The following is a 20,135-nucleotide window of genomic DNA, read 5'->3' on the forward strand; positions in this document are numbered from 1 at the left end:
ATAAATTAGTTAACCTTCAATGTCAAGTGTCATGTATTGGTATGGAACCTAAAACACAATGCTCCGCCCTGACTACACTGTGCATACAGAATCTGGGTGGGACTTTGTGCTGTTAAATATTTACCTAAGCAGCAACACACCTGAGGTGGAGCAGGATGAGGTCCGGTTATCGAGGCTCTCTTTATATCCTTGTTCCTTTGTAGTTTGGATATATTTAATGGTCATATTAAGTAAACCCCTGGACCATGGATTTCCACACACTGTACAAATATATCTGTCAGTTTTGCCTCGGTATGCAGGTAGGAACAGGTTTCTCTCATGATCTGTTATTCACTAGTCTCTTGTGTTTCTAACATGTCATTATCAACTATCGGCATGTCTTCTGTCATATACAGGTAGTCTGGGGTTTAGACTCGGTGACACTCCTGAATCCTCCAGAGGAGCCTCTGCCAGACTATCTTTTGGAAGTACTTTACTCTTGTGATGAATTTGCTACAGTACAGCTCGACTGTGTTGTGTGTTTTGACACTGGCATCACTTCCACTCTCCTACTAAGACAGTGGAGCTGCGACCCTGGTGACCCTAAAATAAGGACTCTGAAGCTGAACCTGCCTGATTGGTTGGTGTATCAAGCTGATGGGATTGTTCCACACTCTCAGTGGGTGCTGAGCTCTATCCTTCGAGTATCCGTCCAATACAGTCGATTTGATGACACTGAGAGGTCTAGTGCAGCTCAGGATGTGGCAACTTTGCAGCCTAAGCCCCCTTTTAGTCGACCTGTCAAACAGCATCATCTGTGCAGTGCTTGGAGTACACGGATGCTGCAGTTAAGGCAACAATTTTTGATGAAACAATGCCCTTTGGAGCAAGGTAAGCAAAGGTACAGTAAGGTTAGAGTAGAGAGATTGTGATCTTTGTCAAAATTGAAACTTGACAAAGATACCTAAAAAAACAAAAAAAAAACAGTTCAAGCATAGGCTTGAAAAAAATCCCTTTTCAATCCAACATTTCAAAATCACTCAGAACATCTTTGCATATAAAATATTTAATGATGAGTCAACATTCAATACTTTCTCATTCAGAGAATGGGAAAGTGTGTCCAAATCTTTGATTGGTACTGTAAATAAAATAACAAAGGGATGTTTGGTTTTTTTTAGACTAGATATGAAATAATATTCTTCATTGTTGTCTTGCAAATCCCAACTAAACTCTCTTTTTCATTCAGAGACAGTGCATTTACTGTCTTCAGTATATGCTTCAACCGGAGAAGGCTTTGGTATCACAAAGACACTTCACTCCTACAAGAGTGATGTTCTGGAGTATCCGCGTCTTAAGTCCATCTCTTTTCCATGGTAAGAGAAAGACTGTCACTCTATGTAGTCTATAACTTAGCTTTACGTTCTGTTTTTGCTATAACTTTTTAGAGAAAGTTAGCTAAGTGAGTTTTATATCTTTTTCAGGTGTATGTTTTCTATGTGGATATTTTTAACCAGATACTGCCAGGACGACATGTGTGGACTGTTTTATCATATAGACACACAGAATAACTACGCCACACCGACACTCTTCCTCAAAAATTCAGGTATTAATGAGACTTTGTTCTTTCCCCCATCTCTTTAGATATTGTTAGTATCTAACTACATTTTACCATCATATGGATTAACAATGGTCTCTCTGTACAGGCCATATACACATCCAAACTAGCGGTGAGTCTGAGGCATCTTCTGCATTTCGCTCTCCATTCAAGGTGCCTTTAAATGAATGGTGCCAGCTCAGCGTAACGTTGCACACTAGAACAGTAAGTTTTCTAATCCTGGCCAGATTTTTTTTTTTTACAGTACACAAATAATGGTAATACTGCAAAATAAAATGGTCATTATCACTGTATGTCAGGTGACTCTCTCTATGGTGTGCATGGATAAGGAGCATAGAACAGTTCATTCAGCTGTACATGTGTAAGTTTACTTTTAACATGACAAATATATAAATCATATTACCAAAAGAAAAAAAAAAGTACTTTGTGTTGTAGCATGTAACTGTTGTGTCTGACAGGATGAGTGAAACTGTCATGTTGGATGACACAGAGGGATACTTTGTGATTGGAGGAGGGAAATACATAAGAGGCATTGAAGGTTATTTTGGACCATTTGTTTACTACCGGAACCGAATATCACCTCACAGCACGGTAATACATACTAGCTGCCCACAAATATTTATATGATCGATTTAATTACTTCCATTGAGTCTGATCATTTCTCTCTTACACAGACTGAAGTTGTTATTCCGGACGTCATTAAGAGTGTGAACCTGACTGGATGGCTGCAGACCTGCCAAGAATTTAGTCTGGAGATGGTCTTGAAAATCGCTGGCTATTCTCTGCAAGCTAAACAGAGCACAGAGTCTGGTAGTAAGCTCATTAATCCTTTTGGTGGTTCTAACATAATCTGAAATATACCCAAGAGTGTGATGCAGACCAACACTATGAGGATACAATGTTGTGTTTCAGAGAGCTGTTTCGATGCTTTCCATGAATGGATGGGACAGGACAGACTGCCTTTAGAGCCACAGTGTGAAGTGTGGGAGGGAACTGTCCCTCACAGAAGACAGGCTGCAAAACTGGCAAAGTTATTGGCTTTTAAACACAGTAAGAGATAATCTACCTTAAATTCATTTGCAATGTCTGGTACATAATGTCATAAGGTTGGAAGTAATATGTCTACTTAAGCACTGCCTGGGCTGCCGGACAATGTTGAGACATTGCTTCTTTATTTTAGAGTGTGTTGTGAGATTTTACAATATTAAAACTTCTACTCTTCTACATTCACCCGTTGGCTATACTTAGTTTGTTTGCAGGTTAGGCATTTAGTATTCAAAACATGAGATACCTGCACCATCTACAGCACTGAAATTCAGATTGCAAGTCATCTTTTAGAAGATTTAACACTGTAAGGAGATCATTCTTCACAATTAGTATGATTACTGAAGTATTTTGATTTTAATCCAGGGTTTACATTTGTAAAGCATTCTTTCATTGTGACACAGTACATTAACTTAACCCCATAATATCCAGTTTTCCCCAAATAATCAGTATCATATTCAGTATCACCTCTTCACTGAAGCTATGTGACGTTTACACTAAATTAATCAATTAAACTGAAAACTATTTGTTGGAGCTATTTGTTATTTTTGTTAAAGTTAATAATCAAATGTTAATTGATGTATTTTGTTCCTCTTTGTTTTGAGTATAGTTTTATTAATTTCATTATAATATTAGTATTATTTTAGTTAATTTGAGTACTCGTTAATGTTTTTGTTGAAGGGCAATGGCAGCTTGGGGCACAGAGGTGAATTTATCTATATAGGTAGGCTACAGGTAGAGGACCAGCAGGCACTGGGAAGGTCATTAGTTTTTTTTAACCAGGGCAAGAGAGACGCCATTGTTCTTTTGTTTGCTTGCAAATAATGGTAACATAAACCAAAGCAATAAACCAATGCTTGCCTGGACACTGCACTTTTTCCCCCCTGCATAAGATTCATTGCCTCTGTGGCCATTTGAATTGTAGTTTCTTTTCTTTTCTTTTTCCTTTTTCCCTTCTTTTAAGTCAAGGACAAATCGACACTATTAAAAAAAAATCTACACTATTAAAGCCCATTTTTTAAAATGGGAATGTTCTAAATATCCTCGGCATCATTTTATACACATTTGCCCTAAAAATCAGTCTGGCATGTTTGGTACCTTTGGACGATTTGGGAGCTCCACTTTATTATGGGTTTGTAATGACTGACTCACTGGCAATCTAAGTAATACCTTTTCTACCACTGATGATAACAGCTAAAATCATTTCAATTCGTGACTTGCAGGAGGAAGAGGGGTCAGCCTGCCAGCTCTGGGCAGAGCACTGTACTCCTTATCGCTTCATAAATTGGGCAGAGCGAGCAGGATTGGAGTGGTCAGCAGAATATTTCCACTGCTGCTCCAAGCTGGCTGCTTAGCTGACAACCAAGCTCTGCACATGTCATCAGTCCTATACAGTACCGAACTGGGAGTCAAGAAACAGCCCAATAAGGTGTGCACTACTGAATTAGCCATAGTTAGAAATATGCCTGTCATAAACATGTCCAGTTTTTTATATATTCTCATGCTCCTGTGATTGGTGCAGGCTTGGCTCCTGGCCTTGCTGGCAGCCCAGAAGGATGATCGATTAGCACTCTTGCACCTTGGGCATCTCCACCACCAGGGTCTCCATGGCGTCCCTGCAGACCCAGACGTGGCGTATGCATATTATGCAAACATTGCTAAACAAACAAATTTTGACCGTCATAATCCCTCACCACAGCAGGTAATACACACATTAGCATACGCAATACTGTATGCTTTGGCGTGCTGATTTTGCATATCTTGCTAAGTCCATAATGAAAATAATCCTACAATATATGGTACAAAAATATTTGTTTATTTACAATTACAGGCGGTGGTATAACACACTCATATGGAGACTCTCAAATAATGTTTTGTTTGATATTAGCTATATATACTCTACAACAGCATCATTTCAAGTATATTACCAGAAAGTAGATTTTATACATTTTATTCTCTTATCACTAGCAGTGTCAGACATACAGTAATTGTAAAGCAGAGGTTGGAGGAAATTCTCACATCTAATCTACACATATTTTCATTGTAATATGTAGCTGTAGCCTTATAACAAACATATGAGCTGTGATATGCGATATGATGTAAACACAGTGCACTCATAAACATATTTTCTTCTCCCCTTCTTGTGAACATAGTTTACAGATTCCCATCATCAATATGTTTGTTTCTGTTTTCCATACAAAAAGATAACAGCATGGTAAACCTGGTTATATTACAGTGCTCTTGAGTCGTATGCTTTTTATTTAAAGTGTGGAGCTGCATATGCCGAGCAAGGAAAATCAAAGTCCATTGAGATTAATGTGTGTTTTCTTTCTTTCTTTAGACATATGTTGAGGCTGTTTACCTGAACAATGAGGAGGTGTTGAAACTCCAGACAAATGAAGACCATCATATCTTCCAGTGGTTGAAACTACAGGCGCGGAGGGGTGCAGCTGAGGCTGAGGTAGCCTGTTCATTTTCTTCCATTTTCATTCTAAAATAATGAGTCAAGAAAATTTGAGACATTAACAAAATGAGGATATTTTATCATTTTGTCTTTAATAATTATTCAACAACTGTCTTGCAGCAAACAGTTGCTCGAATGCTGTTCTGGGGTCAGCAGGGAGTGTCCCCAAACATCCAGAAGGCTGTGAAACACTATGAAAGGGGAGCTGTGCAGTGGGAGGACCCCGTATCAATGTATGACTATGGAATAAGCCTACTGCAGGTCAGATTTACATTTCTTTAACAATAACGTGATCAGTGAAACGTGTACCAACTCATTATTAATATTACTGTGTATTACTTCATATTTATTTGCTTCTCTGCAGGGGCATGGGGTTGAAAAGGACATCCCAAAAGCTATCATTTTCCTGAAGAAAGCAATGGACAAGGTCACCACTTGTTTATGAGCGCTCTCTTATAAAAACCCCAATCAGCATTTCGCACATCTCACAGTGATTCTTCTGTCCCGCAGGGTTTTGTTCCTGCAATCAATGCCCTGGCCTGGTACTATGAACAGTTTGAGCAGGACTACAAGCAGGCAGTGCAGCTATGGAATCAGGCTGATCTCCTCGAGAGCCCAGATGCTGCTCTGAACCTTGGTGTCATGTACTCACAGGGCCTGTATCCGGGACAAGCTTCTGACCAGGTTAGCTCAACCACTGTAAAAATGCATTTTGTGGTCATATACTAGCATGCTTGCACAATAGCATTGAGTGCTTATATCAATAGGTAAATGATGTGTTCTTCTAACAGTACATGGCATATAAGTACTACCTGAAGGCTGCACATAGAGGGAACATCAGGGGAGCTATTCAAGTCGCTGACATCTGGAACACTGGGATTTCTGGCCTTGTCAATAGGCGTCCATCTGATGCTGTCTTGTTAGTGACTCAACCTTTTATGCATTTCACTTCACATTTCTTTGCACCATTAAGGTATTCTGATACTCTTTTTATTTGACTGCAGGTGGGTCAAGTGGGCAGCTGAGCACAATGGATACCTGGGCAGCATCTTACGGAAAGCCTTGGATTCCTATCTGAAGAGTGACATGTAATCTTTGTCTCTATTCACACTGATCAGGCTACTTGATTGTCGTCGCAGTAAATTAACCTTTTAGCTTTTTAACAGGTTCAACTCACTGTTATATTACATGATGGCTGCTGAGATGGGGTACGCACCTGCACAATTCAATGTGGCATATCTATGTGAACAAAATACAGTGAGTTATAGAAATATACCACACATACAACTGTCATCATAATTTTACTGTATAATTTTTACTTTTTAGACAAGGTTTGAAATGGTTTTAACTCTGTATGTTAACAGGGAAATTTTCTGGATCCTGCTTTTGCGTCGCATTGTATGTGGAGATATTACAACCTTACAATCCAAAGCCAAGATCCTAACCCATACGGTAAATAAATACTCTTTGAAAGTTAAATAGCTGGAGACAAAATATTAACATTTGAACTCTAATTCTGTCATTTCTTCAGCCTTGATCAGGATGGGTGATCTGTGGTATGAGGGGCAGACTGACGGGCAGAAAAACTTGTTTTCTGCAGCACAGATGTACAAACTTGCAGCACAAAGGAATGAGCCACAGGTCTGCTTCTTTTAAGTTGATTTCTTGCTGTGTGTATATGTTTTTTAAGTCTGTATTTATTCATAATTGTTAGTGTGCTTACATGTCTGAGTAAACCGTGCTATTCTTTCACAGGGATGGTACAACCTTGGCCTCCTCGCTGAGGAGGGTTACAAGCTGCCGCTTTCAGTACTGAATGAACTCGGCCTTTCAGAGCTGTATCTGGCAGACAACACTGTGCTTCTAAATGCTTTGTACAAAAGGTGTGTTCATATTGTATGTATGTACATCAGTTGTGAAAGTGCAGTATACTGTTTCCAATATATAAGCTTTTTTCCCGTTTTCTTCCAAATAGATGCAGAGACACAGATGACACATACTCCTACGTGCCTTGCAGTCTTGCTCTCTTTAACGTATACATACAATCATTCCAAAAGAACTACAGTGCTGCTATTAAGGTTAGTGATATGTGTAAATATGTGTCTACATACATATGGCTATTTCTTTAGCTATTTGTTGTTACTTTAACTGTAAAGTAAAAAAAGGAATAGAACTGAGTTTAGCAGCAGCTCAGTAGGGCATACTGTATATTGAAAATCAGGACTCCTACAATGACTCCATCATGTAAAAACCCTTTTTGACATTTTCCTTGTTTTATTTCCCACAGTATTCGACCACAGTTGCTGTAATAGCAGCTCCAACAATAGTCTTATTCATCCTTGGTGTACTCAGGAGACGTGGCTTTTCTCTCAACTAGAACCACAATTCCTATCAGGATTGTCAGAGGAACAGACTGAAGAACAGCAAAGTGAACATCCAGCACAATGGCACAGCAATATTTTGTGTCAGTTTACATTATGTGAATGTTTACTTTGGGATCGCTATAAAGAACAATTGTAATTGTTTCAAAAATGTTTGTTTTATCTAATCTGAAATGTTTTTGGTTTGTAAGTTCCTCCTGTTGGAAGAATGTTTTGCGTTTTCATGAAACAACAATAAAGAGACTTGAAGATACTGTTGGTGGATTAACAATGTTGTTCTTGGATGTCCTTCTGTCTCTCTGGGTAAGGATTTTTTCACCCTGTGGCAGTCTGTAAGTAGATAAACTACAGGAGGTAATGAATGCCTAGGTGTAGCCTCAGGACCACCATCAGTACTTTCTAAACAAGTATCTAACAGGTCATCTGGAACATGCCTTTCTTGTGCAATACCCAGGGTATCGTAAACTTGAAAAGCACTGCTTGGCATTACTTAAGGTTTGATGTAGTGTTGTATGAGGACAATTGACAGGAAAAACTAAATCTGAAATGTTGACAATTAAGAAAAGTAATAGTAAAACACATTTTGTTCTTAAAATATAGCAGTCTTTCCCTTTTTTTATTCAAGCAACTGATATTATACTAACCAAAATCAAGCAAGCAATTTCAGACACTTATCAACATTTCATTAACACTGGAGTTTAATTGCTTTGCTTCTGTTTGTAAGAATAATTAGATAGTAAGATAATTTATTTGGATTAGGTGATACAAAAGGATGGAATAAAACTGCAGAAGTATTACTTTTATTGGATGTTTTTATAACTGCAATACAAATTATCCACATACACTCACTTCCGTTCCTTCAAATTTTTGAGAAATACTCGGATAGTCTGACATTGTTTTTCCGGGCTTAGAGTCCATTTATGTTTCTTCACACAGTGAAGATGTGGTTTTATTCTGAAGGATAACTGAAGTGAGTGTATGGGGATGCATGGAGTGACTTATGATCAGAAAAGTGAAGAGTAATAAATGTGTGGTCGTCCTGTTTTGACTTAACCTATAACCTATGTATGGGTGTCTATAACACTGCGTTACAAAAGTATCTCCTTATTGTTAAACCCAACTTAAAAGTACAATTTGAGCAGTTCTTCCACGGGAGGCATAATGCACGACAAGCGGCGTCTCTCCAGCTTTGCAAAGTTAGGCTATGTGACTGCTTGGCAGAATAAAACACCTTTTTCCCTGACTTTTTTTTCTCTCAAATTTGTGACTTCATGATGTTTGAGAATAACCGACTTGTTTTTCCTTGCAAATTTGCTACTTTATAATGTCACAGAATATCTGAGTTTTTTTAATGTCATAAAATATCCAACCTTTTTTCTCATAAATTAATGACTTTAATCTCACAAATTTCTGCAAATACCCCCCCCCCCCCCCCCTCCCGCCCTACAGGTCAGAAGCCTATTTTATTTAATACATTTATTTTATTTTATTTTTATGGCCCTCATACGCCTGGTATTAGATTGGCCACCATTGGCCAAAAAAATTAGATCTGCAATCCTGGATAATTATGGCTCCTGCGATCCAGCACCTGCTAGTTACAGCTACCACTATCACTTCGGAGGACACAGCTCTGCTACCCGCACAGGTGCTGCTGGATCTTGCTGGATTGTTGCTTTTGGACCTAAATGGGCCCCCCATTGGCAAATTAGACCCTCTACAGTTTGTCCAGTCAAAGGACACTGGACCTCAGCATCAGAGTACTTTGGTCTTTATTTTCTGCATAAAGGTAAGGATGGCTTTTATTTTTTATTAGGCCTTTCACATTTAACATTTTTCCTTTTCCAGACATACAGCACAACGGTATTTTTTTACATAATTATTTGACACAACAATAAGAAGTATGCAATAAAATACCTGCTTATGAGCATACTGTTTCATGGTCAAATGTACAAATATTGACTTAATTCACAAAACTGTGAGGGTTATGTTTAGGGAGGTGACATTTCGGGCTGTTTTCTATCAACTCAGTATTATTATTATTTTGAATATGCTAAATTTAGACTTGATTATACATTGACTATACGTAGAACTGAAATCTTGCTACACAGTGTTGGTGTTTTCTATTTTAAGAGAAGGATCTGTGAATTTAAGTTGATGGCATATGACCAATGTACTTTTTGAGCAGCAGGGTGTGTAGTCAGTAGGTAGGCTGTCCTTCAGCTGTAGATCTGGGTTCAAGTCCCTGCGTCAGCTATTGTTTTTGTAAAAGTTGCTGAATCCCTATGACCTGAAGGGTTTGTTCTCAAACTCACTTGTGCTTGGCTCTGACCTTGTTGTGCTGAAAGTGATTAAAGTAGATCACAAACACTGTTAAAATGAAACTGGAGGCAAAATTATGTTGTCCATCAGTTCAAAGCCTTTATATACTGTACTGAATACTGTACTTAAAAAGTACAGTATTCAGCACAGCGCTACTGTGACACTACTAATAGAGCTCAAACAGATGAAATTGGTGCCTAAAATGCAAAAGTATTGGTTTAAAAATCATTACAACTAATGTAAACCATGCACACTTGATAGCTGTCCATAATATCCTAAGATAGTTGAGCCCAGAGTTCAAACTAAACATGGTGAAGCAGCTTTTAGTTGTTATGCTGCACACAACTGGAACAAACTACCAGCAGAACTGAAATCAGCCCCAACTGTGAACACTTTTAAATCCAGGTTAAAAACACTTCTCTTCTCATGTGCTTATGATTGAGCTCTTTTAAAGCACTTTACATTTTAATCTTTCATTTGCACTTTATGTTCTTTTAATGATTTTAAAGCAAATCATTATTTATTTAATGCTCTATTCTAGCATTTTATTTCTCTCTCTTTCTATTTTTCTGTACTTTGTTTTTATTAGTGTGGAGGTGGGGGGGTTGGGAGTTAATTGTATGTTTGTTTCTCAAATTACATGTTTGTTTGTTTTATGTAAAGCACATTGAGTTGCCATTGTGTATGAAATGCGCTATATAAATAAAACTGCCTTGCCTTGCCTAAATAATCTCACAAAATGTTCATTTAAATACATTTGTGGGAAGTGGCTATTGCTGAATGATGTAACACAACAGTGATTGAGCCCACTGATGAAAGTCTTGTATTTGTATTGTTATGAATATTTTAAACTGGGTGTCGGTGGAGACATTCCCGGAGAAAATCACTGATGTGTTTTCTATCACCCAGCAGTGGTTGGTCTGCTCGAGGGAGTATGCAGTGTTAACAGACTCGCTTCCTTAACTCTTTTGTGTGTGAAGCAGCATACTATTTTTGATTTTTAATTTTAAAAAGCAGTTATTTGCATAGCCTGATGAATGCCGGACTTTTAGGCTGATATTAAGTATGAACATGGATGAATTTGTCAGTGCTGCTTGGTTGAGAAACTATGTATAACATCAAATTGATATTATTTTAAATTTCTGTATTGCAATCTCTTGTCCTTTATCTGATACACCAATATATCTGTAATATGCCAATATTGCCTGGTACATTGGCCCAATTGATTATTTGCTGACTAAACTTATCATCACCATTTTAATTTTATTGTTTTCTTAAATCATGTGAACACTGTGGCATGTAATATAAGTCCACTTTTCATCTAGTGAGGAGCCTGTTGTCCCCTGATACTTCCATTTTCCTGCATCTTTTTTGTGAATTTCAAATGTCCTGTATTACTCTGTGCACTGAGAGGCTAAAAGGTCCAACATCTCAATGAGTGCTTCAATAAGATGCTGTACAGATTGTGATTTGAGTGCACGGCAGCCAGGCTTGTGATTTGGAGCTCAAAAGCTGAAATGCGAACAAATGAATAGAAAAGGAAACGGTAGCACAAAGGGAATGTGAAATCAAATTAGTTTAACTCTGTGATTTTTACTCAGCCGCACATTGGCTTACCAACAATACAGCTCCTGACAATCTACATTATCAAAGCAATCTGTCTTTCTTTTTCTTTTCTTCTCATTCCCATCCATCGGTTTTTTTCCTCTCCTTTTCTCTTTTTTCTTTTCTCTCGCTTTTTCCCTCCCTCTGTCTTTGCAGATGGGCTAGTTGGCTGTGCCACTGTGCCAGTTGTGAGAGCACAGCAGAAGCAAGAGAAGAAACTCAGACAGTGGCAGGAGCTGCACTCGTTCGTGGGAACTATAGCAGCAGCAACAACGTGGACGTGCAGGTACAGGTACTGTGTGTATACTTTGGGGAGTTGGTGTGTTAGATCTGTAGCACTGAGATATAAGTTATATGATATAAACTATTACATGTTATGAGAAAAATGTATAGTGTTTAACTGCTTTACCAAAGACTTTCAGTATGTCTTTTTATTTCTATTTAGACTCAATATTTTCACAACATATAGTCAGATAGTTAAAGGAATACACTGTTTATGTTTATGTACCCATATTAGGTTAAACACATTATCTGAATGACATGAATGCATGTTTGTCTTCTGAATGTTCATTTTGTTTGTTGCATAGTTGACTTTCTGCTGTGTCTCTGTAGCTTGTAAATCACCAGCAGTAGAAGATCTGTGGAGAAAAACCATATGCTTTTGCATTTCAGACTTAAATCTTAAGCAATGCACTTAATGTAAATGTCCTACATTTTTTAAATGAATAGTGTTGCCACCTCCCAAGTAAGGAAAGTAGCTATTGGCTGTCCTAAAAGTTGCTAGAAATTGTTAAATGACATCATCGACCTAATTTGTGTTATTTGACATTTGAATGTCATTGTAATGGATGCTGTAGGAGAGAGGAATGATGTCATGGGAGAGACAAAAAGTGAGTTTTGGGGGGGTTTTTGTTTAGTTTTCTTAAGTTTGGTTTAGTTTCTAACCACCTAGGAGCCTACAACAAGTCACAGTAAAACATGAACATTTCTCCTCAGGCGCAAGGTGGCACTCAGCCGCCTTCGACTCAAAAACGTAACCAAGGTACGGTTTGGGACTGATGTATCCATCAATTGGCTCTTTGAGAACATCAATACAGGTGATGGTCTCATATATGGCCTTGTAGGTCTCTCTGCACTTTGGAGACACTGAAAACCAGTTTTATGTGTCCCGTACCAAGTACTTCACACTACGGGGCATGGTTTTATTAGAAGCATGACTTAGAGCAAGCTGCAGAGAGTGACACGCACAGCGAATAAGAACCAGTTCTTTGAGGCCATACTCCTCCTTCAGCACTTTATGGACCCCATTGTTAATCCCATCCCTTTTCCACCGAGCTGGAGCCAGTGCTGATTCGGAACTAGTGCTAGAGACAGTGCTCAGTTGGTGCTAATCCAAGCACCTCTTCTGAACCTGTTGCTTTTCCACCAGTAAGGAGCCACGCGATTGCGTCACTGTATAACGTAGCCAGCGCACGCCTTTGAAGCATTTCCATGATTCACCAGTGAGAGGCAGCAACATGGCGCAAGGCATCTAGCATGCCGGAAACTAAGAAGAAGAAGAGGAAGAAGAAGAAGAAGAAGAAGAAGCAGTAGAGGAAGAAGACGACAGCTCTGGCAAAAAAAATGATAAAAATAGTACTTTTAATCAACAAATCTTTAACCCTCTGTAAATGCCACACTAGTCAGCTACTGAACGTTAATCCCGCTAGTCTGCTAATAAACGTTAGCCCCACTAGTCGGCTAATAAACGTTAGCCCCGCTAGCCGGCTAATAAATGTTAGCCCTGCCCCCAGTCCGCTGACGTAATCGGTTCTTGCTTTAGACCAGCAAAGAGTTGGTGCTTGCTCTGGCTCCCGTTCTGAGGCTCAGGGCTGGAGCTTTAGCGGTGGAAAAGCAAAAAACCCGGTGCTTAGACAGGCTCTGGCTCTGAACCAGCACCAGCTCCAGCGGAAAGTGAGCTGGAGCCATTGTTAGTCCCTATCCTGAGGAGGTTCTCTTTTTTGAGACAACACTTCTCCAGGAAAGCCACAACAGCTCGGGTTATAGATTGGGTATCTACTCCCTCCAACTCAACAAGCCCCACAAATGTTGAGACAATTGTGTGTTTGGTGTCACTAAAGTACCTTATCACAACCCTCAAGTACTAAAAACACTTACATCTGTGGACTCATCGAGGAGGAGGCTGAAACTATGGTCACCCACATCTGCAACCAACTTTTTTAGAAAGTATGGTGCCAGAACACCATTAATCATTTCTGGTACAGGAAGTGGAATAAGATAGGATAATTAAAGAGAACCTATCAATCATACTTGTCCATTCTACATTGTTTCTACTTCTTTTACTAACTGCTCGAATACCCATATTTTACTTAAACTGGCCATGAAATACTCCATCAGTAAATGTACAGTAACAGAAAAACAGTAATGTTCTTCTTGTAAGCATATTTATTTATTCATATAATTTGATGAATTGTTTGTCGCAGAATAGCCTTTGTATTAATGGCTTTCATACTTTGGCCTGAGACTACTATTTAGCACTTGAACACGTTGTAAATCTAATGTCTGATGGATCATTTATCTTCTCTCTGCCTGACCTCATGAGCCCAGTGGTCTCATATTTTCACACATCATGTGTTTAATGAGCCTTTTCACCAACTATATCAAGAAATATGTAGGTAAAATGAAAAAAACATTTCACTCTCTTAGTAGTCAGTCTCACATCTTCATATTTCCCTGCAGTAACCAATGGTGCCATGGCTGCGGGGAGCCAGAGCAGCATGGGTTGTAGGGCTCTCCCCATTGGTGTACTGTCTGTCACCTTCCAGCTCCTTCTGATTCTCTGCGGTTGCCTACAGGATGCCCAGGGTCAAGGTAAGAATCTGATGTTTTCTACAGTTTTCTGTTTTTCTACACACTCAACACAACTGAAAAGCAGTAAGAGTGCATAGAGCCATGACATCATGTTTTTGTTATCCTGCATCACTATGGTGTTTTGGTGTATAGACTTTTATTGAATCTTGGCCTTGGGGTTGTCATTTGATTTTAATATCTGAGACAGTTCACAGTCGAAGTTTACAGTCAAATACAGTGGAATTTGTCGATCGCAGAAACACAAGCTTGTGTTTTTCAGTTTAAATGGTATGACGGACCATAGCATACTTAATTACTCCTACACAGTAAACATCAAGAAAACTTTTATGTTTATGTTATGTTTTTACCCCATGCATAGCTTGTGAAACACCAGAAATATAATATATTATTTGTATTCAGGTGTATAATGTGCAGCGTTACAGTGTATGAGGTACATGGTAAACTATCAGTTTGTAGACCAGATTAAATCCTCACATCCAAGGGAGACAAAGCCATTATGCCCTCTGCTGTCAAAGCACTCCACTGGCTTCCATCCCTTCCTGTGACTGGTTTTATTTATAGCATGGCAGGAATTGCTACACTAACAAGTGACAAGGGCTCAAAATACATGCACACACACACACACACACACACACACACACACACACACACACACACACACACACACACACACACAGAAACACACACACAGAAACACACATGCAGCATGTGCCAACTTTCATGGGTGGTAAGGGGCACCAACAAGGTTAATGCATGAGAATTGGGATTTGTGTAATGCAGCCCTTATAAAATGAGGTCTGATTAATGGCCGTCAGCTGTGGAGTATGTCAGGGTGATTTGTGTGGGTGGATAGGAGAGGAGTGCCCGAGCAGGAGGACATTAGAGGCATCTTTAGAAACAAATATCATCATAATATTTACCTAACATTTGGAATAATGAGTTTACAGTTGCCCTTTCCTGTTTTGAAAATATTCTGTCAGCCACTTTTTCGAGGTACTACTCCCACTCTATTCTCTGTCACCTGTCTTGCCATTAATAGTGTTATTGATATTCTGTAGACTGAAGATTTCGGTGAGATAATTTTGATCAGTAAGAATTCAGCCAGGGAACTCTCTGGGATCAATCATACCATCAATAAGTTCAAATTGTGCAGTCCAATTGCACACTTGTGTGTTTATGTGTGTTTTTGTTGATTTGTCTATCTATTGGTTATATTTTGCAACCAGTGATTAATCTGACAATTATTTCCGTGACTATGGACTACAGTCACAATCCTTAGTATCTCTGGGTTTTTAAACTGACCTCAGTGACCTTACAGAGAAGTGTACACAAATTCACACTAACAAGAGACAGGCACATTACTGAATAACTGAATAACGCAAATGTCATCATGAGTTTACTATTAGTTTTAGAGGCTATACTGCACATACAGTATTACAAGGAGTTATCAATATATAAAATGAAAATTGCTTACACCTAAAATACCATTAGTTGCATGTATATATAATGCATATATAATATAATTCTACTTCTTACTGTACCATGGTTTGTGGAAAAGATAAAGATTTTCTTTGTGGCAGACATTAGCTTGTCTGCTTCCCATGCTTCTATGCTTCTGCTGAGGATATGGCATTCTTGTCAAGGTGAACTGAAATATCTGCTGCGGAGACACAGGCAGGAGAGTTAGCTTTTCCCATATGCCTACATTTCCCATGCCAGATGTGAATAATGACAAGTCACACTGGTAGATAAATAAGTTCATGTAGTTGTTGTGTCAGTGTGAGCTTAGAAAGAAATGCGTTCTGTTACATCGCAGTAATTTTTTCAAAATGCTATGAGAGTTTTTATTTTTTTTTAATTTGTTATTCTTTAATATAAACTGCAAAAATAATGGTTACGTTGTTGTAAATATTGTCATCCTTAGTGGACTGTTTTCCTAATTATATTGGCCGCCTAATGTACAGTATTATGTTTAGGGTAAATCAGTATTCTCTTGATTGGTCAAAACTGTAACACAACTGTAAAAGAAATCAGTACTGCTATTGGTATTTCAGTGAAGGAACTAACAACATGTTTTAGATTTAGTGGAAAGGGCTCTGAGTAGCTATGATGATTCTGCTTAGAGAGCAAATCCTCCTAATAAGTGTACTTAAACATGAATTCTTAGTTGAAATCTACAATATGAAATTACACATAGGGAGGAGGTTGTGGTGGTAGCAGGAGCTGCAGGAGCAGATTGTGATAATTAGCAGAGTGAACTGAGATAGTGACAGATTAAAATGTCTGTGTCAGTGATTATGAGCACACTGAAAACAGCTCAGGCCATCCCTTGTGTTAGCAAAATGATCAAAATGCACCTCCTTTTTAATCTTCCATCCTGCCTAACCCTCCATTCCCTGGTAGCAGAGAGAGTGCATGGACAGAGGGGTTGTTTGGTTGAATATGTAAGTTTAGTCCTCATTGATCCTTTATCTGATAGAGGTTTATGTAAAATCAGAATATCAGTAGCCTAACTGTGCTTTGTATTGATCAATCAGCAGTGCTGTCTGTGACGCTGAAGTAGTAAACACATTTGTATTTGCGCCTTTTCCCCTCAGTCCCACCTTTCTGTCAGCTTAGTTTTGGATTTATAATAATCTCTGAACTGTGTGCTAAAAATACTCAATTCTATACTATATTGTAGTCTATATACTCTATAGAGTATTGTCACCTTCATGATCAAAGTGACAAGTAGCAATGTGTTGTCATGGAAGAGTGAGAGGATCATAGAGACACACTGCTGCCTGGAGTTTTCTTACAATATTCTTGCAATTATTAAAATGAATGTTTTGCATTCTTATTGTATCCCATTCATATGTTACCATTAAAATTGTTTAAATTAACACATAGAGCAATTCGTAGATTTGTCTGGAAAAATAAGCACCCTAGGTTGAAGTTACAAAAGCTCCAGTCTCCCATAAGAAAGGGTGGGTTAGCTTTACCTAATTTGATTTTTTATCACTGGGCCTCACAACTGAGATTTGTCACAGACTGGGTAAAAGATAGTCAGTTTTCCTTTACAGATCTCGAAAGTATAGGTCTAGATAATGTATAAATGTCAGACCTTCCCTTTGTATGTTCCAGGAAGTTACAAATCAAGATGAAGCATAATTTTATAGCTACAAATATACGCAAGTCTTTGAATAGCATATGCAAGCCCGGCTTCGAGCTCCGGGGGGCCTCGAGCTCCCAGAAGCCTCCGTCACTTAGTGTTTTTTTCGCTCCACTGAAATAGCCTCCGCCCCTTTGTATACGGACAGACGGGGAGTTCCGGTCATAGATATATATATGGTCACGTGTCCCACAGATGCAGGTGTAGGTCAGGAAATGACGTAAAAGGGACCGTATATGGTTTGTTTCACGTGTGTTACATTAACTGTTGGACTAAATACATGGACATATTGAGGAAAGTATTTCGATTTAATGGAAACGGATTTCATATTTCACAAGAATGGATACTTGGCGAGCTGTACAAAAAGTCCTGTGTCATAAGATGATCGTTGTGGATAAAGGGAAGACTTTGAAGGTATGTAGAAATTATAGCTGTTTTTACATTACCTGAGTGGCTAGCCCAGACAATTGCTAATACTATTACGGTTGTGAGCAACCACATAATTCGTGGGTGGTCTTGAATGAATCAGGGCAACCTATGCTTTCTAACAATGTACGGCATGAATATATATGTTTAAGGGTTGGTGTTTAAAACATTCAGAAGAACTTGTGGCTACCTCCCAACGGTCCCGTAGGCGGAACAGCGTGATGAATTACAAAGTTAGCTGCATATGTAAATACTTTGGATTTAGTCAATATTCATTTTTAGCATCCATTGCTAATAACCCTGAGATTGAGATTGGAGATTAGAGATTGGAAGGCTGCTGGTATCACAAAAATTGATCATATGTATTTGGGTGACGCACTAAAGTCTTTGCAACTACAAGAAGAGTTTAATCTCTCTCGAATACACTTTTATTGTTATTTACAAATTAGGAGTTAATTAAACTCAAATCCATATTACAAAAGTGACAGAAAGCTGAATATTTTTGATAGTCTTATCACGAAGGCAGCAAGAATTAATAAGAAAGTGATGGTGTATATGATCAGCTGCTTATGAATGATAACAGTACAATAAATATCAAAAATAGCTGGGAAAAAGACTTAGGTATTCACCTAAATGACCAGACCTGGTGCAAAGTTTTGTATAATGTCAAGAAAACAATATAAGATATTTAATAAACTGCATGTGACTCTTGAAATACGTAGTAAATATGATGACTCGTGTTCTGCAGTATGTAGGAAGTGTCAAAAACAACTAGGAACTTATTTTCATTTAATATGGTCATGCCCATTGATGAAAATATTTTTGGTTTACTGTTCAAATAGAGATAGAGAACTTCTTGGGCATTAAAATAAACAGTGTATTTTTGGTATCAGCCCCATGCCCTTGCCTGGTCAAACTGTAAAATTGTTAGATATTATGTTGTATGCTGCACACCTTTCGATACTGCAGGTTTGGCTTGAGGTACATCCTCCTACGATATCAATGTGGTATGATAAACTACTATCAATTCTTCCTTTTGAATGATTATCTCATGTGCTGCATGCAACTCTAGAGGATTTTGTCAAAGAGTGGTCCCCCATTAGTATTTATTTTGGTAGTGAGTGGCCAGCAATAACAAGTATTGGAGTAAATTAAGATTCAGCATTAGCATTCACTGACATTATGACAACAAAGCAATACATTCCTTTTAAGTTCATGTAATTTTGTAGAGAATTAAAAAAGGCAGATAGCAGCAGCAAGGCCAGAAGGAAGAGGTGAAGGAGTCAGCCCACAGCAGGAGAGAAGTATTTTTGAGTTGAATAAGCATGTGCATACAAAATCCAATGGTATTGTTCACACGTAAGTGTAGAAAAAAAACAATTTCATTACTTTTGAAAAGAATGAACAGAGTCAGAGAGCAGCAGGAACTTGACAACAAGATGGAGGAGAGAGAGCAGCAGCAGGGCAATAGGGTGAAGAAGAGAGGCAGCTTGGATTCTAAAAATGATCAGGAAGAAGGAAGAACAGTTGATGATGTCCCAGAATGATGGACAGAAAAAGCAAGCAGAGGAGATGAAGGAGCTATCCATAGCATGTATATCAAGGTAAAGCACTTGGTTTTAAACCTGCAACAGGGTAAATGCTGCTGGACCAGAGATGGGTGGAAAACACATGCATGTTGCAGAGTTGAAGCTGGTGGCATCAGGTATAACAAATGTGGCAACAGTCTGAAATACATTGCCACACACCTTCAGACTTGCACAAGGCAGCTGAGAAAACAGTGGAAAGGGTGAAAGAGGAAAAAATGAAAAACCCTAACTGCTTAGATGAGGAGGGTTCAGTTTCTGACCACCGACAAGATGTTTAGAGCTATTCATAAAATCTGGAACAATACATTTTTTAAATATGTTTTTTATTTGTGTACAAACATAAACTGTTATTGTAAAGATAAACTATTTGTACCAAAGAAAAATGAAGAACTAAATCAAAAAGTGCAAGCCAGCATACAGTATCTACAGTACATCAAGGCCATTATTTTAAAAAAGTATAGTAAGTCTGTACACAGATCTAGAAATAAACAGACACCCAAGTCCTGAATGGATTGAAAGGAATTTACATTCAGAAACATTGTGTACAAACTTTAGTCAGTGCATAGCAACAGTAGTGAGGAAAAAAAGTAATCGTCAGTGTTTGAGAAATAAATTCAAAGATTTCAATTCTGGTAGATGAGTCAACCATCAGCAACAACAAAAAAACAAAACAAAAAAGAGCTATAATAAT

The 20,135-nt window shown here is 38.4% G+C and overlaps 1 protein-coding gene across 1 annotated transcript; it reads left to right on the plus strand.

Moving 5' to 3' along the window:
* The first annotated feature begins 245 nt into the window (after positions 1-245).
* Positions 246-7,621, plus strand: LOC128360665 (protein sel-1 homolog 3). Its single transcript, XM_053321151.1, has 23 exons — positions 246-299; positions 396-870; positions 1,226-1,352; positions 1,461-1,582; positions 1,683-1,798; positions 1,894-1,955; positions 2,053-2,185; positions 2,269-2,404; positions 2,507-2,644; positions 3,862-4,067; positions 4,161-4,340; positions 4,980-5,099; positions 5,223-5,363; positions 5,467-5,529; positions 5,613-5,786; positions 5,894-6,021; positions 6,107-6,190; positions 6,269-6,359; positions 6,467-6,554; positions 6,634-6,743; positions 6,858-6,985; positions 7,078-7,180; positions 7,390-7,621. The coding sequence occupies exons 1-23, from the start codon at positions 246-248 to the stop codon at positions 7,477-7,479; spliced, it is 3,069 nt and encodes a 1,022-aa protein (XP_053177126.1). The 3' UTR covers positions 7,480-7,621.
* Positions 7,622-20,135: the final 12,514 nt, after the last annotated feature.

The sequence above is a fragment of the Scomber japonicus genome, chromosome 6 (assembly GCF_027409825.1).
Source record: "Scomber japonicus isolate fScoJap1 chromosome 6, fScoJap1.pri, whole genome shotgun sequence".
In the NCBI taxonomy this organism is placed as follows: domain Eukaryota; kingdom Metazoa; phylum Chordata; class Actinopteri; order Scombriformes; family Scombridae; genus Scomber; species Scomber japonicus.